This window comes from Accipiter gentilis, chromosome 6 (genome assembly GCF_929443795.1).
Source record: "Accipiter gentilis chromosome 6, bAccGen1.1, whole genome shotgun sequence".
Lineage (NCBI taxonomy): Eukaryota > Metazoa > Chordata > Aves > Accipitriformes > Accipitridae > Astur > Astur gentilis.
In genome coordinates this window covers 42554878-42582484 of record NC_064885.1, presented here as the reverse complement: position 1 = coordinate 42582484, position 27607 = coordinate 42554878, and the positions used below count along the sequence as shown (strand labels likewise).

At 42.0% G+C, this 27607-nt stretch overlaps 2 protein-coding genes across 3 annotated transcripts; one reads left to right on the top strand and one right to left on the bottom strand.

Annotated features, from left to right (window-relative positions):
- Nucleotides 1-179: 179 nt before the first annotated feature.
- On the top strand, nt 180-24517 carry GFM1 (G elongation factor mitochondrial 1). 2 transcript variants are annotated; one of them, XM_049803616.1, is made up of 18 exons: nt 180-285; nt 943-1095; nt 1783-1915; nt 2137-2341; nt 3077-3193; nt 3784-3934; nt 8054-8208; nt 9181-9265; nt 10329-10466; nt 11155-11256; nt 11911-11967; nt 12366-12503; nt 13468-13550; nt 20250-20412; nt 21518-21662; nt 22155-22315; nt 23220-23273; nt 24086-24517. In XM_049803616.1, the coding sequence occupies exons 1-18, from the start codon at nt 208-210 to the stop codon at nt 24215-24217; spliced, it is 2250 nt and encodes a 749-aa protein (XP_049659573.1). In that variant the 5' UTR covers nt 180-207; the 3' UTR covers nt 24218-24517. The 2 variants fall into 2 exon arrangements, with proteins under 2 accessions (XP_049659573.1, XP_049659574.1); XM_049803617.1 differs by lacking the exon at nt 180-285 and adding an exon at nt 475-495.
- On the bottom strand, nt 13093-19930 carry LXN (latexin). The gene is made up of 6 exons (XM_049803631.1): nt 19444-19930; nt 18682-18744; nt 17922-18096; nt 17155-17291; nt 15015-15077; nt 13093-13890 (listed from the first exon to the last, which is right to left on the bottom strand). The coding sequence occupies exons 1-6, from the start codon at nt 19570-19572 to the stop codon at nt 13795-13797; spliced, it is 663 nt and encodes a 220-aa protein (XP_049659588.1). The 5' UTR covers nt 19573-19930; the 3' UTR covers nt 13093-13794.
- Nucleotides 24518-27607: the final 3090 nt, after the last annotated feature.

Sequence of the window (27607 nt, the reverse complement as noted above, 5' to 3'; positions counted from 1 at the left end):
AAGCGCTGCCAGCAGCAGCACAAAATCCTCATCGCTGCGTCAAGGCGGCTAATTAAAATGCCCAGGGGGCTCCGTCCTAAGAACCACCATTGCTCCCCCGCCCCCGGCCCCGGGGCTGACCCCGGGGAGGGCGGCCCGTTCCCCCGCTCCGCATGCGCGGTGCCCCGGAAACAACGGGGACGGGGCCGGGGCCGGCAGGAGGGAGCCATGCTGCGGGTTCTGCGAACCGGCCCGGCGCCGAGGCTCCTGCAGCAACAACAGCAGCAAGGGCGGCGGCGGCGGCAGGTAACCGGCGGCGGCCATTTCGTGAGGGGCGGCGGGCCGGGAGAAGCGCGGGAGCCTCTGCGGAGGAGGCGGGGGGACGCGGCCTGTCAGGGCCCGGCGAAGCCCTTGTGAGGGCCGAGCTGACCGCGGGGAGGTCGGACGCAAGATGTCGGGTGTCCAGGCGGGAGGTGCGGTCTTTCAGAGCCCGGTGAAGCCCTTGGGAGGGCTGAGGTGAGCGCGGGGAGGTCGGACGCAAGATGTCGGGTGTCCAGGCGGGACTCCCGTTACTGAGGCGGCGGGCGGGAAGCAGGGGAGCTGAGGAGAAGAGGATGGTGGCAGGGTAGAGGACAGGCCCGCCTGAAAGCACCCTGTGAGCTGCAGGAAAGCGTGCAGCCGCTCGGTCAAAGGAATAGGAGGAGAAAAAGGGTAGAGTGGGAACATAACGGCGGGGGTTTGAAAAGCGGGGCTGGCAAAGCTGGACTTAGCCCGGAGGGGTTGCCTGCGTTCTTCGAGTGCAGCGCAAAGCTTTGAGGTGACCCAGTGGGTGCTTGCAAAAGGGCATTTTGCTATAAGTGACCTATTTGCCACAGAAAAGCTGACCAACTCGACGTTTGTCAGCACAGTGAGCCACGTTTGATCTGCTCCTAACTAAAACGGCGATCTTCTCTTGCCTTTCAGTTTCTCCTGAACTCCTGCAGGCATTGTTCTTCAGGAGTCCTTCCCAATGAGAGGATCCGCAACATTGGGATCTCGGCCCACATCGACTCAGGGAAGACGACGTTAACGGAGCGAATCCTCTTCTATACGGGCAGGATAGCACAAATGCACGAGGTCAGGTTTTCAGAGGGTTCCGGAGAAGAGCTGTTCTTCGTGGGCTGAGCGTGCTGGGTGCCATTGAAACATTGCTGGGACTTGTTCATCTGCACGGTGTAATGCATGGGATGAGGGAGCTACGCTTGGTGGGCCCAGCGTGGCTCTTCTGGTCAAGCTGGAGAAGGAATCCTAAAAATCTGCTGGTTTCCCTGATACCCCTTTAAAAATAAGTGGAGGGCAAGGGGATAGAAAGTAATCCCTCCTTTACTGCAGTGTTCTCCCTCTTTCAGAACACTTCAGAACTTATCTGAAGACTTACTGCTCCCTTACCATCTCCATGGTAAATATACAATGGAAGGTACATGTTTCTTTTGATGTACTCAAAGATGACTGAGAAACAGAACACAGGGATGTAATTTTTAGTTTCGGGTATGTTATCTTGTTAAATTCACATTGAAGCATAATTTCCAGCAGATTTCTGATAACCTTTTTCAGGAATGATCCTCAGGAGAGTAAAATACATTAAACTTGCAGGTGCAGCTGCAAAAAAATCAAACTTGCTTGTAGTCCAAAAATTATAAGCGATTCTGCCATGTCTGCTTTTCTTCACTGCATGAAAGTTGATGCTCAGTATCACTCCTGCACATGCAAAATTCTTAGTAAACTCCCTTGGACTAAATTTTTTTCTTTTTATTTTCTCCTAAGGTGAGAGGTAAGGATGGAGTTGGAGCTGTCATGGATTCAATGGAGCTAGAACGACAGCGTGGAATCACAATTCAGTCTGCAGCAACATACACCATGTGGAAAGACACCAACATCAACATCATAGACACGCCAGGTAACAACAGTTCTGAACACATTGCGATTGCTGTTCCTTCATGTATACAAAGAACACGGTGCCATCTTTGTGTTTGTTAATCACTTAAGTTGAGCTAATGTGGCTCTTTCTGTATAGCTGGAGACTGATTCTGTTGGCTGTTGTTTTTTTCTGCATGTATGAGAAAACAATTTCTCGTTACCTTTTGTCATCTGTCAGTAACTGGGGTGTTTGTTATTCAGGACATGTGGACTTCACAATTGAAGTGGAGAGATCTTTGAGAGTTCTTGATGGAGCTATTCTGGTTCTCTGTGCTGTTGGAGGAGTTCAGTGCCAGACAATAACTGTGAACAGGCAAATGAAACGTTACAGTGTGCCATTTGTAACATTCATCAATAAACTGGACAGACTGGGCTCTAGTCCAAGCAGAGCAGTACAACAATTGAGGTATTTATAATTTTAAATTATTTGTGAGATAATTCTGAACTATTCACATAGCAGGTTAATACTAAGAATATTGAAAAGCATTCTCTCATGGGGTCTGTAGTTGCAGTTTTGGAGGATAATGCCTGACTTGAGGTTAAATCTTAATCTGACCTATAGCAAGTGTCCATTTTATCAAGAAAAACAAATGTTAATGTCAGCCCAGGCTTGCAGTGACCAAGAATTGGGGTTTTGGTATTTATTTTGTTGATGGAACTATATTTGGAGCCACTTTGAGAACAGCGTTTTAATTTTTCCTAGATCCTGGTAGGAAATGTGCTGTAGCTTACAGCAGGAAAATGACATAGGGTTGGACAGTTTCTAGTTTGGATACAGAAGTCCTGCTTGCTCCTTACCTGCAGTCTTTCTGTGCCTGATTTGATGTGTGAGATACATGCATTAATACACATTAAAGGAGAAGCAACTCCCATAATCAAGTAATTAATCTGAAGCCAGTTTGCACTGCCTTCTTTCCCATGAAAGTTGCTCACTGTAGCTGTTGGGATATAGAGGGCTGGCAGTCACTCAGGTTAAAATGCAACTAGGCATTTTTCATCAGTATTGGTAGATTTTTGGCACTGTCCAAAGAACAAAAGATGGTGATTTTGTAGGAATGGGATGTTGTTCAAAGACCATCTGGAGCACATATATAGAAACAACTTTTTTCTTGAACTAATTTATATTTGCTCACTTTTTCAGATCCAAGTTAAAACACAATGCAGCTTTTGTTCAGATTCCAATTGGGCTGGAGGGAAACTTTAAAGGAGTTATAGATCTTATTGAAGAAAAAGCTATATATTTTGATGGTGCACTTGGGTAAGTTTTGAAACTTGCATATTTCTTAGCTGGAGCTAGTCTTTGTATGAGGAACTACCTATAGTTTCTCTTCAGAGATGAAAAAGCCTGCTATTTGGAAGGTTAGGGATGTGGCTTGTTCTAGGGCTGAGGTATCACCCTTCAGCTCTCCAAGTTACAGCAAAATGATTCTGCAAGGTCAGGTTTAGTGATGGGTAGCTGCAGCATGAATTGTTTGCTAACTGCAGTAGTGCGGAGAGGTGGTAGCCACACTTGCCACCCTGAGAAATAGGAGACTTGCTTCATAACGGGAACTGATAGTGTATGTTTGGCGTGAGCTTACTGGGGTGAAGATAAGATGTGGGTGAGGTTGTTGAACAGGTTATCCTGCATCCTTGCAAGCTCCTACTAAGAGTGGGAAGAAACCCTCTCCTGCTCAAGCATGTTGATGTTTTCATGTGATTTTTTTTTTTTTTTTTTTTTTTTTTCCTCAATATCCATGTCAACGGTGAATTTTTCTTGGTCGGGCTGGTCACAACAATGATTAGTGATTGAAAGGTTGATTCATGTGGTATTCCTTTAGAGTGGTTATGCTATTTATGTATGTGTAGCCAGACTCTTCGGTATGATGAAATTCCAGCTGAATTTAGAGCTGAGGCTGCAGAAAGACGTCGGGAATTGATTGAATGTGTTGCTAACTCGGATGATCAACTTGGGGAGCTGTTTTTGGAAGAAAAGATTCCTACAGCAGCTGAGTTAAAGGTAACTTTATTGTGGTGGTTCTTCCTGTAGCACTGTTATCTCACTTTTTTGTGTCCCTATTCTCCCCCTCCCCCCAATAAAAAAATTCTTGAAGTGTTGAAGAAATTTTGTTTGCTTGAGTTCTCTGGTATAAGTGTCACCTCCCACAGGTGCACTCCCACTTCACTCCTTGTTGAGGGCCCATTCCAAATTTGTTTTTTGATTTGCATTGGAAAGACTGAGCTTGTGTGTGCCCTTTAGGGACCAGCAAATGGCTGAAAGGTTCACCTAGTCATTTTTGTCATTCTGTTGCCTTGCCCATGTTACAGCTTGATGGCTATGACTTGCTTCGTGTCCCACAGCAAGTCAGTTGTTGACATGCTGTAAGTCATCTTTGCACCTAGGAAATCCTGCCTTGTTTTTTATTTGCACTGGTTATATTTGAAGTGAAAAGAGCAGTATACTAGAAAGGAACTGCAATGACTTTACTTGGAGACTCCAGAGGAAAAGAATCCAGGTCAAAACACAGTTTTCAAAAAAAAAAAGAAAGAGAATTGCCTTTCTTGAAAGAGGGGAAAAAATTGATACATGATTTATTTTATGAAATACTTCAGATATCAAATGGCAAACATGCCAACATAAAAGAATGCTCACAGAAGTAATCAGATGGCCATGGACTTAAAATTACTTGTTTTCGTGACAGTTCAGTGTCCCTGTTTCTTCAAGCACATATCTACATAATAAAAGGTGGTAGGGAGGCCTAGGAAGATCAGCTGCAGTTCTACAGTCTTTATCCAGGTACTGCCACTGTTCACTCCAGGGTGAGATCTGCTTGTGCAGTTCCTTGGAGGCTGGACAGCAGACTAACGTGTATTCCTTCTTTTAGACTGTTTTATGTCAGACTTGGCAACTGACACGTACCATAGCGGATTGTTACGTGGGATGGCAGTCCCTTTAAGGTTTGTAGTTGACTAATGATGCTTCTTGAGTTACTGTGGTATTAGCTTTAGTCACGACAGGTGCAAAAGCTTGGCTATCCTGGCATGAGCATAAGAGAGCCTGTGCCACACGTGGACCTGCTTCTGCTGTGTCGTGAGCGTAAAGGTAATCTGAGGACACGTACCCTTAGAGAAGAAGTGCTAATCTGGTTTGTGTTTACCGCACAGCCCCACGGGGTAGGTGTGTAACTCAAGACAGCGACATGTAGCTGTTGACACACAGCAGTCTGTGAGGCTTTGTGTCTTGGCAGACAGTAGCGTAAGGGAACCGTACCGAGGGCTGTATGGTTTGCAGGCCTGATCTCAGCATGGTTGGTTTTTGCCCTTGATGCACGCTCGGTGCAAGGACTTGTGTGATGCATCTTGCTGTTGGCCACCACCTCTTGCTAGTGTTGGAAGTTAACTTGAGCGCTAATCTTCTAGTGCCTGCTGTTAATAGTTACTAATGAGTCAAAAATTGAAACTGCTACAGGAGACCAGTTGCTTAATGTGATTAAATAAAAAAGTGAGGTCTGAAGAGCCCGTTGCAGTGGGAGAAGCCTTGCAGACAGACCGCTTTTTGAAGAGAGCTGCTTTTGGAGTTAGAACAGCTTGTCTTTGAGCAGTGGTGTTGCACGGAGTCTCCCTGGGGCCCAGAGCCTGCCTGACATGGCACTTGCTACCTCCTTTTGCTTTTCTTTGCCTGCAGCTGCGTGCTTCAGTTGGTAGCTGAAGAAGACAAGCTGAATTGAGACATACATGTTATAAGTAGGAGTTGTTAACTCTGAGTGGAGCCTGCTAGGCCAGCTGAGTTCGGATCAGATGTGATCACTGAGGTTGCTACTTTAAACATAGCTTTGATATTTAAGTCCTATTCTAAGTATTTGGCCCATTAGCAGTGCCTGGTTGCCTCTGTGCAGTAGCCCTTTCCCTGTTATGGTTTGCAGTGCTTGCTTTCCTGGAAGTTGTCCACTCTATCTGTTGGGATATAGAGGACTGGCAGACCCTCAGAGCTGATGAGTGTTGCAAGGCCCCTTAAGGTGTATTTATTTGAATTTTCCTCTGCCCTAAATTTTGCTTGCTTTTAACTTTGCTACAAACCTTCAGTTTGGAAGTGGGGTTTGGTTTTGGGTTTTTTGTTTTTGTTTTGTTTTGGTGTTTTTTTTAAATTGGTTTGGCTGTATGGGTGACTTACTGGTGATTAATGTCTCTAGGAAGAATATGCAAGAACCTGTATATCCCGGCTTGACTTGAGACAAAAGCACAAGGGTTTTTTTGAAAGTACCATGCAAATATATATCTTGTTGATAACCAGGCATTTAGTTATTCCGGTAATTAAATACTATTTTACGAAGCCTGAGCTATTCCTGTTACAAAGCAGCCCTTCTCACTTTGATAAAGACAGAAATGTAACAGCAGTTTTAGAGACCTGTAAGGATCTGTCCTTCACCTGGCAGAGGGAGTGGTACTGATGTGAATACACTGTGTTGCTGTAAGAGGTGAGAGATTTTTAACAGGAAGCTATTTTTGATAGCTCCTGCTGGGAGGGAAATCTGTTACCAAGATAAATTTGTCTATTCAGCATGCCTCTGCTTCCCACTTCTGAAAGCCAATTAATTACAACTCTAATGGCTATAGTATTGCAGATGCAGGTTAATTTGTACTAATATGTCCCTGAAGATGGATTTTCTTTCAGTGGCCAGCAGCCAAGTTTCCAGTGAAAATAATCTTTTTGTGGAAATGATGCTAAGTATCACTCCTGGATGCCACAGTCATAGCATATGATGTTTGCTGAAGATCAGCTGCTTAAACATCACCTAATTTGCTGCTATCCCTAATGTTACATTCAACTGATGTGCCCCAGGTACTCAGTGGGGCACTTAGTGACAGTAATCTTTATGGGAAAATAAAATTACTTTTTTCCCCAAGGTAGTTGTTGATGAGGATAAATTGCAGTCACGTTGCTTCATTTCAAAACATGTGGCCGAATAAAAACACTGGGCATGAGTACAGCCATATTTCCAGTGCTCTGGTATATGAGAACAGACATGGGCTAGATGAGCAGAATTGTTGATGTAGGATTTTTTCCTTGTATTATTTTTGTGAAGTCATTATATCAACAAATTTAAGCAACTACTGTTCTCTCTGTTAATTATGAAGATATCTTAACCGTCTGTCTTTGGGTACTCCAAATAACTCCCAGATTAGATGATGTGGTTAACTATCTTGGTCTATCAAGGAGGATTCATCTCTTCTAGTTTATCGAGGAAGACAGGAGCTGCTTTCAGTTGGCGTGAGGGCCTGGAAGTGTAGGGAGATGGCATCCTCTAGTGGCAGGGAGAGGTGGGACCAAGGTGGCAATCTCGGCTTCGGTAATTAATTGCAGGATGGGAGGCGGCAGATAGCTTCTGTCCACCTTTATGGAAGATGGCTACGATCACTGTTACGGAAGTTGTTGGTGCTCAGTTATGCTTTGTAACATCATGTGATGCTTGAGTGAAAGGCACTGAATAAGCATGAGATTACTGTGCAGTTAGTTTATCTTTATTAGTTTACCAGGACATCCTGGAAAGATTCCCAAGACAGTTGGTGCAACTTCAGCAGGTCTGTAGATGAATGTAAATAGGTTCTTCTGTTGCACTTTTTAAACCATTCTTCAAAAAATGATGATTCACTGAGCATGGCACTTAGCCAAATATCCCTTCCCTACCTAACTTCCTCTTTCAGAAGAGTTTTCTGTAGTTTAAAGATACTGAAGCATCTCATCTTACTTCCACAAATTTAAATGTGTATTGTTTCCCAACATAACTACATAGGGGGAATAAGACATCTAAATCAGAAATGAAGAGTCCTGACTTTACCAGCCGAGAAATCAAGAAACTTTCTGAGTATTTTAGGGTTATCATTATATATTTATCTTGGCATTTTCATTTTTAAGTTGAATTTAAGATAAGGGGGGGAAAACCCCCTCACGCTTCTAGAATTCTGGTGAGTAAGTTTTATGTGTAGGGGGTTGTGCAGGGGACTGTGTGGGAGCAGCTACTTTACTCCAGTAGAGATGACCAGCAAAGAGAGAGAGAGAATCTAGACTGCTGCTTGGTTGGTACTGTGTCAGACTCCTGAAGTTGTTGCGGGAGGAGAGTAATGCACGGATATTTTTCAGCTTGCAATCAGAAGAGCAACACTGAAGAAGTCCTTTACCCCAGTACTTGTGGGAAGTGCTTTAAAGAACAAAGGAGTACAGCCGTTGCTGGATGCTGTCCTGGAATACCTCCCCAATCCTTCAGAGGTTGAGAACTATGCTATTATTAACCAGGGGTAAGTGTATTCATGAGCATAAGGAGTGGTCTTGGAATTGGGTTTCAAAGCAGTGTAATATGTAGCAGGAAATATTACTAACAAAATATATGATCATTTACCATTCATATTAAATAATGCCACCATAATTTTGCACAAACTTCCAAAGCTAAGAAAGCTTACCTCTTATTTGAGGGTTACTCTTTATACTGGTATTTTTAACACACATTAAATATTAGATTTGAAAAATTACTATCTGATGAGATAATTCCTTAGAAATTAACAGCAACCCTTAAAACCATGCCTACAGTGGAGGAGAGAGCATATCTGAAGTGTATAAACAACATTGTATTCTTTGGACATGTTTGTTGATGTGCTTTCACAATTAAGAAGCATGAAACCCAACATTAGAGCCAGTAAATAGCCTTTAACATTCCAGTCATGGCTTAGGGGTGGTCATCACAGACTTAATGTGTTTGAGTTGTTCAGACAATATAATGATAGCGAAATAGAAATGATGCTAATAAATAGAGTTTATGACTTTTTATCCCAGTGGTTACCTGCCTTTTTTGAGTCCTCACTGCTGCTGTGCCTCTCCCTGCCTCTAAGATCTGCCTACTAGGATGGACTAAAACTTCTCACATGGCTCATGAGCATTGTCAGAGCATTGTGTAATGTTTGTTTCTTCACTCTAAAACTGGACTTGCTCATGAGTTGTGTCTGAGTGTATGATTAATTGCTTTCACGGCAAAATAGTTGGATGATATGAAGGACTAGTGATATTTGTCATAGTTTCGACCTTTTGGGGATCTGCTGCAGTTTTTCTGAGGTACTTTCTGAGCACATGGGAGCTACGTATGTGAGCATCTTTAAGTCTCAGTTACAAACGTGAAACTGAAGGCCTTTGCGACTTTCTGAGGTTCGGCTTACATTTAGAGGAGGCTGCCATGTTTGATTCATAACATAAACTCCCTCTCCATCCCTGTTTTTAAGGGATTCTGAGGACAAAACCAAGTTGCTACTGAACTCTGCTCGAGATGATTCCCAGCCTTTTATAGGCCTTGCTTTTAAACTGGAGGTAAGCTGTTACTGTTTTCCTTTCTGATGCAGCAAAACCAGTAGAGAAGCAGGGCATTTTCTGCAAGAGTCTGTGGTGTACGCAAATCTTCCTTGCACCGAGCTATTGGTGGCTTGTCATTAATGCCTGGGAAGTGCCTTTTGTTTTGGGGGGAAAAGCACGTATTTAAAGCTCTGTATTTTCAGTGTATCTCTTTGTGCGTGTGATGGCTTTTTTTATTTGGTTGCTGTGGTAAAGCTAAGCAGAAAGTTTCTAGAGAATGGATGCCCAGGACATTATTTAGCTGGCTTTATTCAATTGCTTGCAAGTTTCCCATGCTACCAGTATCTGACCTCTGCGGAGCAAAAGTTGTACTCATGTTATGTTAACCCTGAAGAAGAAAGCAAGGTTTCCAGATTTGTGAGAAAACAGAGCGAGTCCAAATAGATGGTACTGCCAAAACTTATGTAGAACAAATTTTAAAATAAGTTTATGTTTAAATTCAATCTAAATTTAACTTGTTTTAAAAAACTGGTTTCCACCATAAAATCCACAAATGTATCAAACACTGCTAATTTGGAAGTTTTAAAATGGGTTATGTGCCTCAAATACTTCATGATTTTCTTAGTTAAAACCTGAACATTTGGGGGGCTTATGGGCTTATTTCAAATGCTTTCAGAGAAAAATCCCAGTTTTGTTTGAAGTTGAAAACAATGGAACGCGAAAGAGTTGGAGAGGAAAAAATACAAAGTCTTAACCAAACAAGTTTTTTGCTACCTAGAGAGTAGCAGTTAAGATTTCATATGGAAAGTGGCTGGCCAAATTGCTAGTTAACATATGCCTCTGTTGGGAAAGTTTAGGAGTAGTAAAATTGGTGAAGTAAAGAAAATTGCCAGGAGATGCCAGGTTCTATTCCAGAGCCAAGTGAAAGCTGAGACTATGTTAATAAAAGTTTCATTTACGTGTCTAGTGTGTAAAATCAAAACAGAAACATTTAGTCAGTTAGTGCAAATGATGCTTTGAATAGTAGTGGTCTTGACTTCCAGAATGATAATATTTGATTTTTAATGAATTTTGATTCCAGGCTGGCCGTTTTGGGCAATTAACTTATATTCGAGTTTATCAGGGGATGCTGAAGAAATCTGATTATATATATAACACTAGGACTGGGAAGAGAGTGCGTGTGCAAAGACTTGTCCGTATGCATTCAGACAACATGGAGGTGAGTGTGAGAGGTACAATCCACACAGATTGCCTTTTAAGCCACTTTTACTAAACAAACTTCTCGCTTTCCAACTATCTCTGAACTATGCAATTTGTCAAATTTCTGCTTTTGTTGTTGTTAATTCATAGTTGCCTGTAGCGCTTACTAGAGCTCTGCAAGAAACTGGAACTGATCTCTAATGTATTGTTTCCACTGAAGTGGAAGAATCTTTGCCCAAGAAGCACTATAAAATGGCTTTGAGGTGATAGCTAAAGCAAGCCAGCTGTGGTATTATCCCCATATTCTGTACTTCTGGGAGAGGGAAATAGGACTGGCAAAATACACAAGTTTTCTTCCATGTGATCACTGAATATAATTCTTGAACTAAAAATTGATTCTCAAGCTGCTGCAAATCCTACCCTTCCCTGTTTAAAATTCCTGAACTCTATAGCTGGGTCAGGATTGCCTAAAACATCGTGTGTCCGCATCCTTAAACTACAACAAATTCGCATCCAAGCTCAGGTCTCCTTTTTGTGCTTTCAATAAAGAGAAAGAAGATTTACAGAGCATTTTATCAAAGCTGGAATTTTCAAAGGAGCTTAACTTCAAGCTTTTAAACACAGTATTTATATATCTTCTTAAAACCAGGTGTAGTTTGTAATATATCTTTCAGTGTTATCTAAATAGTAAACTTTTCTTTCTTAAGGATGTAAATGAAGTTTACGCGGGAGACATATGTGCGCTGTTTGGAATTGATTGTGCTAGTGGGGACACGTTCACTGATAAAACCAGTACTGACATTTCCATGGTGAGTACACCTTTTGATCTGTATGCCTCATGCATTGGAATTCACCAGGATTTTGTTGTGAAAGTTTGTAATCATTTGTTCAATATAAATATTTTTTGATGTATACACAACCACAGATATTTTTTGTGGTTATTTCTTATACCTTAAGGAGCCTGAATATATAGAAGTATGCTATGTGCAAGAGAGATACATACCTGTTTACTATGCTTGACATCAAATACTACTTCAGTGTTAGCAAACTGTCCTGGGCTGTTCGAAGTGGATGCTGTTACTCAAAAATATTAAGCTATGTATTTGTAAATGTATTTAAATGCATCAGTTTTATTTTTACATATGTATATATATATATTTACAAAATCTGATAGGAAGCATAGTCTTCTAACTAGTGTGAAACCAGATTATCTTAAATCTAGGAAACAGTGTTAGAAATACTGTGGTTGTCAGTATGGCACGCATTGTGTTACAGCCTTGTAGTAATCCTCAGGAGAGTTACAAAATTTTGTTATGCTATGATAATAGGTATGAGCTAGATAAGTAAAACAGTCATCCCTGTTTGTAACCCTGAATTCTTGTGACCAAACTTTTCTGGAGAAATTAGATCACCAGGTGTAGTGGAACTCGACTGTATGATCTCTTCCTTTATGGTTGTTGCAGGAATCAATTCACATCCCTGATCCTGTCATTTCAGTAGCTATGAAGCCTTCCAACAAGGTAGGAGCCTATGAATCAACCTTTTTCTGAGTTATCTTTCCTCTGCTGCTTTTATAATTTTTATGCAGGTTAGCCGTTAAATGTGGAACCAGAGACTAAAATGAGCAGCGTAATAAAATCCTCAAAGTATGTAAGAAGATATCGTTTAGATAACTCAGCATGTGAATTGCATTAGATGGTATCACTTAGCCATAAAGAAGATGCATGTCTTTGACCTGGGTAAACATGGACTTGAAGTAACTGGAGGGATAAATACAGTTATAAATGTATGGCTGTGTTTCAGAAAATAAGCTCATGAGAGTAGAAGTGCTAAGCAGTTGATAGAAAAATTTGGGGCCTTTTTGTTGTGTGACTTCTGGATGTTCATGCTTTCTTGTGTGTGTGTAATTGTTTTTCAGAATGACTTTGATAAGTTTTCAAAAGGCCTGAACCGCTTTACAAGGGAAGATCCCACCTTTAGAATCCATTTTGATGATGAGAGCAAAGAGACCATTGTTTCTGGAATGGGGGAACTGCACTTGGAAATCTATGCCCAGGTAATTTGGAAAGCACATTCCACGGACTCTGGTTTTGATTGTTTTCCCAACCAAGAATTCGCCTTCCTTTCTGGCTAAGACATTGCACTCCTGTACCGAAAACTATCTGCAGAGGGGCTAACTGATGCCAAGCTTTAGGGGCCTGATTTTGTAATTGGGTGCCTAAGCTGACGTCACGTTTACAGGATGTTTGGAGGTGCACAATTCCACTTGCTTTAGTGTAAATCAGGGTTATCGTGTGACAACTATTTTGAGACCTTCCCCACAGAAAGCACTGTGGCATTAATGTGAACAATACTAGCTGCTGAGGGAAGAGTTTAACTTCTTAGTCAACTTTTGAAGAATCACTCTCTCCAGTGGTTCTATTTTGAGGGTTGTAAACTATTTAAATGACATTTCTGCCTGGAATATTTTTACTTTTTGGTTCAAATCCATAAAAAATGCTGTATTAAGCACTACGCTTTGCTTTAGCAGCCTTTGCTTATAAAAATTTTTACCGTTAGTGATTTCCTACAGGACACAGAAATATTCTATAATAAGAGATGATGCAGGCAGGAGGGAATAGTTACTTAGTGATTTATTTGTTTCTTTCAAATCGATGTCCATACTTCATTTGAGTCTAACACAATCGTTGTATCTGAATTGTTGACAGAATGAAGAAAAGATGGCTTTTGTCTTGGAAAACTTAAATTTGAGTAAAATAATTAATGCTGTTCCCTTTTCCTGTATCTAAAGCTATAGCCCCTGAACAAGAATGACTGCAGAATGACAGTGAATAATTCGTAATATTGAAAAAAAAATCAAAACCCCCACCAAGACCCCAAAAATCAATCCAACCCCAGACCAAAAAACTGGTTAACCCTGATTAAGTTTCTAATTTCAGAAAGATCTGTAAATAAAGTAATTTCCAATGTATTGTTCCAATGGAACAACTCTGTATTTCATTCTGCTTTTTTTTCTGCAGCGAATGGAAAGAGAATACGGTTGCCCTTGCACCATGGGAAAGCCAAAAGTTGCCTTCAGGGAGAACATCTCCGCACCTGTGTCGTAAGTATTCTTTCTGGCAACAGAGGTTTTTTAATTTATTTTGATGCAGAATTTGATTACGTAGCAGAGAAAGTGCCTTTTGGATTATCAGATTAAAGCACAATGTACAGGAAAAGTTTAATTGAGGAAGGACTTTTTTTCTTCGTACCTTGATTGCATATCCACCCTCATCAACTTATCTGCCCTCCCTTCAAATGCTTATTGTAGCATTTGAGCTTCTTCCCCTGCGGTATGAGGCGGTCTGTTATTCCGATGCATGTTTTGGCTGACGGCTGTCCTGTGTTACTTGAACGCCATGCTGTGGGTGCCAGAGAACTGTCATTTGCCAGGGAATGATCTCCTGTAGAAAGTGATAAGGTATGTTCTTTGAACAATACTGAACGGGAATTGACTGCTGTAACACAGCCATAGTGGGCTGATTATAAGTGGGCTGATCAAGCACCAGTAACACTGCAGGGTAAGCACTGTAACGTGCAGTCCTGTGACCTGTCCAAATATCTGAAGTTCTCCTGCAAGCTTTTTTCAGCCTGTGTTGTACTCCATGCTGCTGCAACTACGTTTTTCTTTATCTAGGCAAGTTTTGCAGCTCAGGCATGTCTGTGTTGGAGTACCCCTCTTATTGTTAGTGCTGTTGATATTTTGGGATACCTGCCCTTCACCAAACCAAGCACAACGAAGAACCTATGCTTTTGTTCTGCAATTAGTTAGCTACTACTTCTCATGAATTTTTCTTCATAGAAAACTTGGGAACTAAAAACACTACAGATGCCCCAACTTACCTGAGAGTGCAGTGGGGTAGGAGGCAGTGAAGCTAGAAGTGGGAGTGAGATCTCGTGATTGTTATCAGTAGATGATTTATTACAGAAGGTTGCACAATCGAGAACTTCTCTTTCAAAATTTCTGCATTTTCCGTATGAAAGCACTTGCTCAGATCGCAAAATTAGGATAATTAGGAGAATAACATAGAATGTAAATACTGTTCTGGGAACCAAAGTTTCTGCTGCGTTCCTCTGAGAGCTACTCTTGTCTACTGGTCCACCACTGCTGTCCTCTAGCGTAGAAGCACTCTGCAGCTCCAGCTGGAATGCAGCTAAGCAGTCCAGGATGCTGGCAGCTGCTTCTTCTCTTTATCCCTGGCCCGTTTAGCAATAGTATCTCTCAAGAGGAGAAAGCTGTGTGAATGACCAGTATATTAAACCTCTGCTGTTCCCAAGAAGGACCCAGAAATAGCTGAAAATTACTGTCTGCTGACACAAGTTGGAGACCTGTTGTCTCCTGCCTGCATAGGGGGCAGAAGCTGATAACGCTGAGACCGACAGTGATCGTTGCCCTAATCTCACCCTGTTTGCTAACTGGCCTGCAGGCATCAGATCTGCAACCGCCCCACTATCTGCATGTCTGAATTGGAGGTTACACAGTTGGCAGTCTTAAAACAAAAAAAGGCTTTTTAGAAATAGACTTTACCTGGGACACCATTTCGTGAAGTAGAATCATGTAGTCAAATTCAAGATATTCATCACTTCTTTTCTGGAAAGACAAAATGAAAAGGGTTGAATTTGTGGCTTCCCCCCACCTTGAAAGTAGTGAATCAGTTTTCTTTAATTAGCATAAAAACTTTCTGATATATTTTGGATCAAACTGGCAGCTCGTGTTAACAAATAAAGCAGATGGAGCTTAGTGACTATAACAAAACGATACTGTTTTGTATTTCTGTGAACTCCAAAATTACATGTGAGAGACTGTGAAACTTAAAACCATGCTAATTCCTCCCTTAGAGAAGCTAGATACATCTCAACCTCAGGAACTCATTTGGGAAGGGAACACCCGATTCTATAAAGTGTCAATTTAGCCCAAATAATCCTAAACAAAATTGTCAGCAGGATAAGACTTGGAGGGAACTCCAGAGGCCTTACAGTGGATAACAAGTTATCAGTGATTGTGTGAGTGACAGAATACCCACTGGCCTTTGGAACATACTCTTCACATACCTATTCTTCAGGGAAGAGGATAAAAATTACTAGAGAGAGATGACAGCTGGTTTAATTTAACAGTATTCCGTCTGCCTTGTCCTTAAATTCATCTGGTTTGTTAAAGAGGGTTTTAAAATCTTGCTTGTGCACAGCCCTGCAGCGTCTGTGAACTGCTTTCAGATAGCCATCAGAGGGAGCAAAATGTTAACAAATCACGCTCCAAGAATGAGTTTCTGCCTTTCCTTCATACCCAGAACTTCACAGGAATTCACTGGCTGTTCTGAGTGCCAAAACATTTGGCCTCTGAAAGCCTGTTCTGAAGACTCCTGATATATTGGGTTTTCTAAACACAAAGTCCTGCTTCTTTATCCTAGCTTACACACTAAATTTCCTTGAATTTAAAGTTGACCATCGCTTTAGGAGTTATTCCTAACTCACAGGATGTTTTCTCCAAATAGAACAGAGAAGAACTGGGAGAATCTATAGAGTTCTGTTAATTTAAAAGCAAAATCAAAAATTTTGCTCTGATAAAAACTTTACTGAAAGCAAGTTGCTTTATCAGTTTAAGCCTGTTCCAGGCAAGAAGTCTGCAAGGCCTGTTGATGGTGGTAGCTAATGACTCAATTAATTTGAATAGCTATAGTGAGATTTGCCAGTCATTTTTATTTCTTAGCTTAGGGCAGATCCAGATCTGCTCAAGATAAACACATGACTTGTAACCACTCAGAAGTAAGTGAAAATAGAAAATATTTTGTCCTGAAGTATTCCATTCCCTTTCTGTCTTGTGACGCATCTTGTGAATTCAGTTTTCTTATCATAAACTTAATTGATGCTCATCATGCTAATGTAAGTCTTAAGAGCTCAACTAAAAATTAATTTTAGGTTCCCCCCCCCCCCCCCCCCCCCCCCCCCCCAAATAATTAAAAATTAGTAAAAGTAAGTTTGGGAAGAACAAAATAAAAAAGCTAGTAATGAGAGTGGAATTAGATCAATATTTTCTTTCTTGATTAGCATTTTGAGGTGAACTAGCAAATGGATGGAGACTGCAATACTGCGAACAAAAGCAATGTAGATTGTGTTTTATTGAATTTGAGGTGCAGCCCATTGCTATTTGCCTAGACATGGCTATCGCAGAGATGTCAAGCAGTATTACTGTGACTGATTGCTAGATCATGGTGTAGATCAAGAGATGAAAGACAGTATTCCAATGCATGTTATGCAGATGCAAGAATACTGTCAGCTGGGCCTACATTACAGATGAAAGGCAGGGAAGTAATATAAAACTGTAATCAACATGATGACCTCCAGGTGGAAGAGTCCATTTTCTTAACTAAATAAGGGTAGAATACTGCTCTTGCCAGGAAGACACAGCTTCTGTAAACAAAATTTATGAAGAGAAGAAGTGATCTAAATAAACGCTCAAGCCATCAGTGAAAGCCTTCATGATTTGCTAGAGGAACGGGAAAGGGGTAGGTGGAACAATACTAAACACTGGCTTAAAAATGAACCGGACCAAGAAGTTCAGACACAGTTGAGGTTTCTTAAGAACTTAGCTTCAGCTGTACTCTACTACATGCCACAACTGCTTAGCTCTTAAATACTATTTTTCTTGCAAGGCATTGATGGTAACTTACCACTTGCTTCACATGTTTAATTTGGGCAAGTTGGAACTTAGTGTTTTCAGTTGAGTTCTGCCACATCACATAGCCAGAGGCAACCCACGCTAGCAAGCGGATGGGCTCCATTTCTGGGGACACATGGCCGTGGCTGTCTGGCAAACAAAATGAAAAATATACATTAAGCTAAGATTCACGGAGCTGCAGCCATTCACAAAACCTTATCACCTAATAGTAGGGTTTGGTGCTAAAGTCACTTCCTTACGTTCCTTGCTGTGTCACAGATCTTCCATATAATCTTGGAAGAGCTGCTATATCACCACTGTGTTTTCTTCCCAATTCTTTCTCTTAACATACATTCTGTAACATCTTCAAGGCAGGGGTTGCCCTAAAGTAAGAGCAGACCCCAGTACTACAGCTGGGGTGTCTGATGTACTATGTGAAGGACAGCCACCAACAGTGGGCAGGATGCTCATAAAGGGAGAAGTAACAGTAGCAGGTGGTTTTCAAGAAGAGTCACATGCAAATCACGTATTGGTTCTGGATTTCAGAAATGATGAAATAATTTAGTAGTGTTGTGATTGACACACCACCCCGAATAAGAGAAAGTGAAGCAGCATGTGTTCAGAGTAGGGCTAATGGCCTGATCCCCCCTCGCTCCTGGCTTCTATAGTAGGGGCTCCCATATGGACTGTGGACCACCACCAGCTGAGCTCAGGTTTGCTTCTGGCCATGGAGGACATTGTCTCAAAAACCTCCTTCTCACCCAAACCCCTTCTTTGTACCTGGTATGTTTTCTGCCACAAGCTCTTTTTCCAGGCTCTTGATTCGACTGTAGAATATGTTATCTGCTTCATCTGTGTTCTTAAGTTCTCCTTCAATTGTGAATTGCACATCTGGAGCAATGTTTTTGTTGCCCAGATGGTAAAGAACCTCAGCAGTGCAGTTAACAGTACTGTCCTGTTACGGAGTTAATTATGTGTATTAATATTTCATTCAATACAAATATTGGTAATTTGCACTTCTAAAACATAGTTTTTTTCTTTAGGTAGTTGCTGTTTTCTTTGAGTCTGGCCCATAGACATTTGTGATTATTTAAGACAAGGTTAAATTCATAGTATTTCCGTGACTATACTATAAGGGCAGTTTTCTTTCTGCAGTGATAGAAAGGGCAGTGTTTGTGATGCAGAATGTTACTTGTGCTATTCAGCTGGAGTAATGGGTTCAAGTAGCTTCAAGTTGAAATTGAATGACACTGAAGTGTCCTTGTCAAGGATTTTCTTGTGTCACAGTGGTAGGTACCAAATGTTTGGGGCTTTTATGGTGTAAAAAATGGGGGTTCCCTTTTGGTAAAGTTAAGCCTTCCCCGCCCCCCCCCCCGATTTGCAGTAGAGAAAAATCTGAAACACGATACCAAGTATTATTAACTGGTGTGTCCGCTGGCCTCAGCTAGGATCAGCAGCATAAAGCATTGGCTTTTCATTACATGTCAGTAGTGCCAATTTGAGCCCACAGAACGTATTTATTAAATAAATCTGAACTCACTTTGTCAGCGATGTCTTCTAACACCAATTCCAGATGGTACTTGGGCCCAACACCATCGATGTCCTAAATAAGGAAAACATGAAGAACATTTATTTTGTTAAATGAATCACTTTGCATTGTGGAAAAGAGTCTAGTTATGGCGAAACATGCTGCAGCAGTGCCATTCTCTGGAGGGCCCGTAGGGAGCTAGGGTATTCTGTTATTTCCTCCCGCGGTGTTAAGCTTGCTCATTTAATATGCAGCTGGCGTAGCATCCGATTAGTACCTCCTCGTCCATCTCTAGTCTCGGGTACTACTTAATTGCCGTTATTTGGGCTCCCCCCTTATGATTATGTGCAATAACGAGCTCCTTGGTTAAACGCTGCGGTGCGAGTCTTAATTGGGTTCCTTGCACTAAGTCCGTCCTGCGCTTTGTTATGACCTGTATCACGTCATATATTTTGGGAATATCTACGATAATGACTTAAGCAAGCAGGTTACTTTTGCTGTAACCCCCGTTCTAGCAGGTTCACCAGCAAATCCGCTGCGGGTCAGCGGTGGGAGCTTGGTCTGTCCTGGCAGTCACGAAAAGAGCATCCTCCTCGGGAGCTCCGGTAGGGACGGGAGGTTCGGTAGCCGCCACGGAACACCCCGCCACGGTCCCCGCCGCCGCCTTGAGCCGGCCTCGCCCCCCCTCCTCGCAGCCTGCCGTTTCGTCCCGACCAGGAGAGGCCGCGAAGCCGGCCGCCCGCCGTTCGGGGAGCGGCTCCCCCCGGCCCTCACCCTCCTGCCGGCGCGGCGGACGGTCCGCAGCCGCAGGCCGCGGCCGGGGCTCCCCCGGCGGTAGCAGACGTAGCCGGCGGCCAGCGCCGCCGCCCGGTCGGCGCGGTGGTGGCTCGGCGGCAGCTCCATGGCGGAGGGGAAACCGGCTTCCTCCTCCCGCAGGAAGCGACCGGGGCCGGCGACGGCACCGGGGCCGCCCCTCTCCCGCCCCGGCCCGCGGGGAGCAGCCGGGACGGGGCCCGTTCTCCGCCCCAGCCGGGTGGGACGGGGAATGGGGGGGGGCTGGTGTTCGAGAGAGACCTCCGGTCCCTCCGGTTTTCACTTCAAAAATATTTCAGCTGTTGGCGTTCGCGTGTTTTCTTCCCGGTTAAGCCCTCGTTGGGTGTCCGCGTTTCAGGTCTAAGTGCTTTGTGGGTGGGAACCACAGGTGTGTGCGGAAAGAACAAAACCTTGTTTACTCAGCTCAACAAAAAGCAGGAGCCTAAAGGTAAGCAGGTTTTATTAGCGTTGCTTGCCACATAGAAGCAGCTTGTTTTTCGCGGTGGTTTTTCTGAGAGAGATGACTCGTCACGATCTCGCAGCTTCCCGCTGGCGAGACGAACCACCACGGTGCTCCCTCTTCGGGCATTAAATATCCTCAGCTGTTGTTTCAGCCGCTGTCGTGGCATTTAGCCGTTTTGGTTAAACGTAACCAAATGGAATAAAGTAAAACGCAGACTGGGAACTTTCTCCTTAGAAAACTGTGGTTCGAGCGTGGTTTGCGTAATGAGTAATGTGGCGTTCTGCGGGGATGTGTTTGTTCTTAGGTTTGAGTATACACACAAGAAACAGACGGGTGGAGCCGGCCAGTATGGCAAAGTTATAGGCGTTCTGGAGCCCCTGGATCCGGAGGACTACACAAAATTAGAGTTTGAAGACAGAACTGTTGGCACAAATATTCCAAAACAATTCGTGCCCGCTGTTGAAAAGGTACCAAGGGTTTTGTGTGTGTATATAATATAAGAAATACTGACTCCTGTTGTTTTCCTGCTGTACTGTGCACGTTTACTGTGACTGTCTTGCCCCAGGCAAGGAGGTTTTTCTCATTACTTCAGTGGGAGCAGAATCAAATTTGTGTGGCTTTGCTTAATATCTTACATTCCTGGGTTTTCCACTTAATTTAGAAGCTGCTGTTTGTTTTCTTTGGTGGTGTGCGCTTGCTCTATTTCCATAGCAGTGCCACAGAGCAGAAGGTAGGCTGTCCTTTCTTGCAGTCAAACAAGCCTCTTTCTGTTGAATCTGCTTTTTATTGGCCCTCTTCTGCTTTTGATTGTGGCCTTGCGATTCTAATCTCTAGCCCTGAAATATGTAACTCTTGTGACTTCTCTGAGACCGGTTATGTAGGAAACTGTAATTAAGCTAGATTTCCTTCATGAATTACCAAATATTCTTTCTTTTTCATCTCTTCTGCGGACTTCCTGTGTGTGTGTGTCTCTATAACTGTACAATTTATCACGTACTACTTTTAAGTAGTACCTACCATGATCTTTGAATTCCTACAACAACGGATCAACATAAGATAATTCCTTCATTATTCCATGATGCAGCATTTAAAGGTTTTTGCCAAATCCTGGAAAAAGCATGCAGTCTTAAAAGAATCTTGTTCTTCTGTTAAGTGGTTAGAGTAGCTCTTTCCACATAGAGCATTCTTTTGGCCTTTGATCATACAGTCCCTTAACAAAGCAAAATCCTGAGTATGTTTCTTCTTCTTCTTGTCCTTAGCTTGTTACATGATTTCTGTTTTTAAAAAATATCAGTATCAAACTGAGGTGCTGAAGAATGATACTACAAAGTTTTCAGGCACTTGGGAATGAAAAGTTTTCCCCTCTGTTATGTTCTTCCATTATCTTATCAAGCAAGAGGGTCCATTGGGTAGATACAGGATTGCTGTTAAAAACTGTGAAAGGTAGGCGGTTTTTGTTACTGTTGTTTTGGTTTTTAAGCTTAATGTCTTTTATAGGCTGCTGCTAACACAACTCTTTTTTAAGCTTCATTTTGGTCTACAAACTGCTAATTTTGAGATGTTATTTGACAGGGATTCCGAGAAGCATGTGAAAAAGGTCTGGTGTCAGGGCACAGGATATCTGGAATCCGGTTCGTCCTAGAGGATGGTGCACATCACATGGTGGACTCCAATGAAATCTCTTTCATCAGAGCAGGAGAAGGAGCCCTAAAGCAAGGTATGAAGCCAGTCATTTGAATGTGTAGTCCTGCTGGCTTCTTTATTGTAGGAGGTAGATTTAACAATCTCCTTTCTATAGGTTTGTTTGTTGCCTGGTGTATCCATACACACATTTCAAGTTTGGCCAGTTGTGTAGAGCCGAATATATGCAAGAGTTTATAGAAATTTTGAGGGAGGCCCAATAATTCCTTTAGTTGTATGAAGGAAATCCTGTTTTCTTAGAATACAGTAAAGAAACACCAACAGCTTCATCCTTACACAGGTATGAAAATAACTTTTTATCAAACTGCATGCCTCCCAGTATTACGGTCTCAGTAATAAAAGGCAGAGGAGCTGGAATTCAACATTGTTGGTTATTGTTTTCCCCCACTGATGTAAGAAACGCTTAGCATCAACCATAAAACACTTCCTTGCTACACATAGCGGTATCTTGAATTATGCCAGGCTTGCTCTTTGATGTTTGATTATTTAGTTAAGTTTTTTTCTCCAGCTATGGAAAACGCCACTGTGCGTATACTCGAACCCATTATGGCAGTGGAGGTGATGGCACCCACCGAATTCCAAGGAACAGTGATAGCTGGAATTAATCGCCGTCATGGAGTGATCACAGGACAAGACGGCACAGAGGGTTACTTTACTCTCTATGCTGAGGTTTGTGTTGTTCACTGGTTCCTGACCTTTTCCTGCCTTGCCTTTTGACTCCATTACTGTTTTACTTATTGGCTAGTACGTGTAAACTTGTAGGTGGGTTTTTCAGTGGATAAACATAATGTTAGTTTTTCAGTGGCTAAGCGTTAATTTTCAACTCACGGCAGTGTATTGTGCAGTATTAGTGAACCTATCATAAATCTGTCTTGCTCCAGAGAAGCCAACTGACTAACCTAAAATCATACGGTGGCAGAGAAAGGAACAGAACTTGTGTTTCTTGAGATGGGCAGAATGTGCTACCTCAGAGTGAAGGGAACCTCTGCAGCAATACAGGTGCACAGAGTTCAGCGGGAAGAACCTATTGTCAGCGGTGTTCCTTCAGCTGTTACCTGCATTAACTCTAATAGTTGCAGATAAATGCAAATGACTTACCTTCAATGTTCCTTCTTTTATGTCCCTTCTAAAAACATAGACGTTTTCACGTTAGATCATATAGAAGCATACATCTAACGGTGGTGGTAGGGTAAATCATCTCAGCAAAGCCTTGGCTACTGACAAACCACACGCTGCGTCACTCCTGCGTCGTAAATTGTGTTTGGAGCTGCAGTCTTGAGACATTTCAAACATTATGATCTCTTGCTGGGTGACACAGATTACTGAATTCAGGATATTCCAGTACCTGGTACATTCAACCTCTGAGATTTTTGGGGTTTCCTGCTGAAAACATTGTGAATATAAATTGGTTGAAATAAGGCACTTTACAAAAATGGGTAATTAGATCAGTACTGTTTACAAAGAGCACCGGACTTTACTGACTCTTTATACCGTAATTGGGATTAACTGGATGATAATCCACAGTTGATGGAAAAAATCTTGCTTTTACAAGAATAGTATGCTTGCATTTTAGGTGCCACTGAATGATATGTTTGGATATGCTACTGAGCTGAGGTCTGCCACAGAGGTAAGTACTCTCGGTACCTTTTGCTAGAACGTATTTATTTCTGTAAACCAAGTGTGCTAATTTGCGTCATCATATACATAGCATATGCAGCAGTAAAAGCAATAAAAATCTATAAACAAATGCAGAGTAAGAAAACAACCTTAGAGTTTTTACTGTTACTTTAACTGCTTTTTAATTAACATCACTATCGTTAGCTGTGTCATTTCTGGCCAAAAAGTTCTTTCATACTTTGAAGAGGGAATTGATTCAAAGTCATGAGTGATACAAAGAGAGAGGTATCAGTAAAGGTATTAAATTCACAGGCTGGAAAATTTTAGGCACACTCCTTAAATTACTGATGCCTGCAAGTAGAAGAGGTTTTTGACAGCAATGCTCATGTTATTAAGATGTCCTTTTTTAATAATACATATATATATGCCTGTAGTTACACAATCATTGAATGCATTTGAATTTGGTGAGTTTGTGTGTTACATAAAAGTTGCTCTTCCATATCTCCTGACACACAAGTGCCGATGTTCTCTGAACGCTCGAATGGGTTGTTATTAATAGCGTGATCATTTTCAGTTTTTAAGCAGAATTGTCACACTGCTGAGATGGGTACCACAGGCAATCTTACAGTCTTGTGTCAAAGAGACAATGTTCAGATACCGTTTGTATGGTTTTGTATCTCACCACGTACAGTACACCGTGTTCGTATACTTCATTGTAAATGGTCATTGCATGTTACTGCACAGATTAGGGTGTGGCCTGCTGCTAAATAGGATTACCCGTTTAGCATCCTCACTTTGACTGTTCTTTTTCCAACTCTGCAGGGAAAGGGTGAATATACAATGGAATATTGTAAATATCAACCATGTTTGCCCAGCAATCAGGAAGAAATAATTAACAAATACCTTGAAGCAACAGGGCGACTTCCTGCAAAAAAGGGCAAAGTCAAGAGCTGATTCTTTTCCTCCTGAGTACATGGAACAGTTTTTCACAATCTTCTCTAAAAGCTCACTTGTCCAAGCCATAGAAGCAATCAAGGCTGGCTGGACAAGCGCAGGCTGCAGCGGGACTTGGACTTGTAATTTTAGCATAATATCCTTCCTTTGTGGTATTCTCAGGAACCGCCAGGAAATTACAACGGAGTTGTTCACATGTAAATGCTACTCATTAACAAAATACATAAATGTTAAACCACTGATGATAACTTGTCTTGAAATTTGTCGTAATCCCATTTGTATTAAAATAATAATTTTTTTTTTACTTGCTACATCATTCTTTTGTAATTAGGCTAGTTAATGTTTCTCTGTTTTTGAAAGTTTAAAAATTTTAATTTCGGAGACTCCACTAACTGTTAGCTGCTGGACAGGCACGAGGGAGGAGTCGGCATCCAATACTGAGCAGTTTTCACATAGGTGCTCCAGGCACAGTTACCTCTTGCACTTACAGCATCCAGCCCAGAGAACCAATGTCTGTTTTCCCTCTGCATGCTTCAGAAAGAACACAAGGAGCCTCCAAAATCCTAACGAACTGAGTCGCTGTTCAGTGCAGCTCGCTCGTCACCAGATCCACTTATTGCTGATGGTACCAGGCATTTGAAAATAGTTGGTAATAATATACGCAGAAGTCAACTCTTTCCAAAACTATGAACAACATGGATTTATTTTACAGGCTTGCTTTCTGGGCTCTTTGTTAGAAAACCAAACAAAAGATGCCTTTTCCCAGAATGTCACAATCAAGAGAGCATGTTGCTGATGATGCTTGTCTTGAGAATTGGTTGAATAGAGCTTGCTCGCTCATAGAAGAGAGATCAAACAAGGGTATTGGTGTTAGGTGAGAAAGAGAAGATATTATCATCCTTTTTTGTTTTTTTTTTTGGTTTTTTTTTTTAATTACTACCAGAAGATCCACACTGAATTTTCTTCGTGTGCTCTCTCTTACCGACCTACTCAGCTTAACAGCATTTTTGCAGACTTCCAGTAAACAGAGAATGCAATTCCAGTTCAAAACCAGCTACATTCCTGGCACAGGATTGTGGTTGATGTCTACCAGACGCAGACAGAACTGTAATGTCCAGGCTGCTTTTCCTCAGCCTTCACAGAAAGACAGTGAAAATTATTTATGTTAACCTTGAAAAAAGTACAGTGTTTGGGGCGTGTAAATGCTAACTGAACACAGGCATGATGTTGTGTGCAAGTATGGCATTGCTTTGGGCCAAATCCTTCTTGATTCTGTTACATTCGCAGCTTTTTTTTTGTGAAAATACTCAGCTGGAACTCGTTTCAAAAAAAGCCCTGCAGGTTCTCTGACGCTTGGAGATTTTCTTAAGCAAATACAGCACATTCACCAAGATTCAAAGATGTCTTATAAAAGCAGTATGAATGCAAGAAAGAAGTGGGGTGGTTATTATTTTATTTATATTTTTGGCTTTTATATTATGCTTAGTAGCGGCCAGTCATGATGTGAATTCCTGGCTAACGGATTCTGCCAGATGTGTGCTGGTGCTCCACAAACAGAACGCAGCCCCGGGTAGCACAGTGTAGGGACGGCTGAAGCGCAGCTCCAGGATGGCTGAACTTCCATGCGTGGGGGAAAGTCTGCAGGTAGGGGGAAGGCTAATTGGATAGTGGGGGGCATTGGAAGAAGGGCAGAAGCACTAGCAAGAGCCTAATTTTGGGGCACCCTGGATTTTGTTTCTTTGTGTGTGATGTTTGGTTTTTTTAAATCAAATTTGCATAGCACTTGTAGTATATCTGATGTAGTTCAACTTTTCCTAGCAGCAAAGGTGGAAGAGAGCTATTCCTTTTCTCTTGTCTATACCTCTTACAGATGGGCTCTGCATGGGTTTTTTTAGCGTGAAGAATTCACTGTGAACCCATCACAAGCCTCGACTCAGATAATGTTTACATTGATGTAACCAAGAATTTTGCCTGAGTAAAAACTGTATGATTTTAGGTTCTGATCCACTGACTGAAATCTTGGCCCTAAAGAAGCTGGTGGAAATTTTGCCTTTGAATTCCAACAGGTTTGCTACTTGTCCAGAGGTTACTGTGTGGTTTCTTAACTGACATTAAGTTTGTGTTGCTGATTAGTATTTTAAGTTACACCCATCTGACAAGTTGGAAATGCCTGGTCGTCTGTTCCAGGTCTTCAGAGCAGTGGTAAAAAGAAGGTAAGGAAACTTAAACTTGTGGTTAAGAGCATTGCTAAAGTAGAGCCCCAAAGTGCAAAATCCATACTACTTTCTTGTTTTAATTCTAAAACATATTTTCATCACCAATTTCTTTAAGAAATGTTGCCATTATAAGCTCTGATTTCATGGTTTTGATGATGGGAAATGTTTTACCAGCACAAAAGAAAACCAAGAGTATGTGAAATGCTGCTTCCCTGAATTTATTGTAGTGCCTGTTATGTGCCGATACTAAAAGCTTCAGTCAAAGTATATCAGACTCTAATACATTTGTGTAAAGTGCCTGAATTTGGGGGGTTAACAGATCACCCAGCCTAAATACCCCCCAGTTAAAGCTTTCATGTTAAAAACCTTAATCATCGTTATCAATTACAGATCAATGATATCACAATATACCTTGAGTTATAAAGAACATAACCGTCCCAGAAGGCAGAGACCATCGCCTGTTTTCCTAAAGCAGGTGTACTTACTGATACAGAGTTAATTTAACCTGGCAGAAATCTTGCTAACTGGGTTAAAAACTAGCGAACTCGAGACGGTTTGGCACGATCTCGGCGAACAAAGGCAGGACAGCGGGTCTGCTGTAAACCCAAATGGAGAATTTGGTGTGAAAGGATCTTGCGATAGGGCTTTGTTGTATTTAGGATGGGGACATGACATGGCAGTCATTAATGTAAGAGCTGTTTGACGGGGTATTCTAGCAGCGGGCTGTTCCCCTAGCAAACAAACCCAAATGGGGAAATTCGTCTGCTCAGAGCCCTCCTGTCTTTGCAGTTCTGTTTTCGTTCAAAGTAACAGCAAGAACTGCAAATAGACAAAGAAAATGTCCTCAGTTTCCATCTGAGAAACGCTGCTGTGCAGTGTTCTGGACTGGTGATAGATGTGGGGAGACAACAAACCATCTTTTCCTTCTAATCAATATTCTCTGAGTTGCCTTCACAAATACAAGAAACTTTATTTTTATGTCAGCTCACGCTGCAGGGAACAGCGGTGCGTCAGTGGACTAGGGCCACGCAGGTGCTGGTCACTGGCTTCTGTAGGGCCTTGCAGGGAGACGTTCCACTGCCTACGCTCGTCCACATCCTTTTAAAGGCCAGACACCAGGAGAAGATGGAAAGTTGGGGTGAAACAGCAGCATTGTGAAAGAAAACCCAACCTC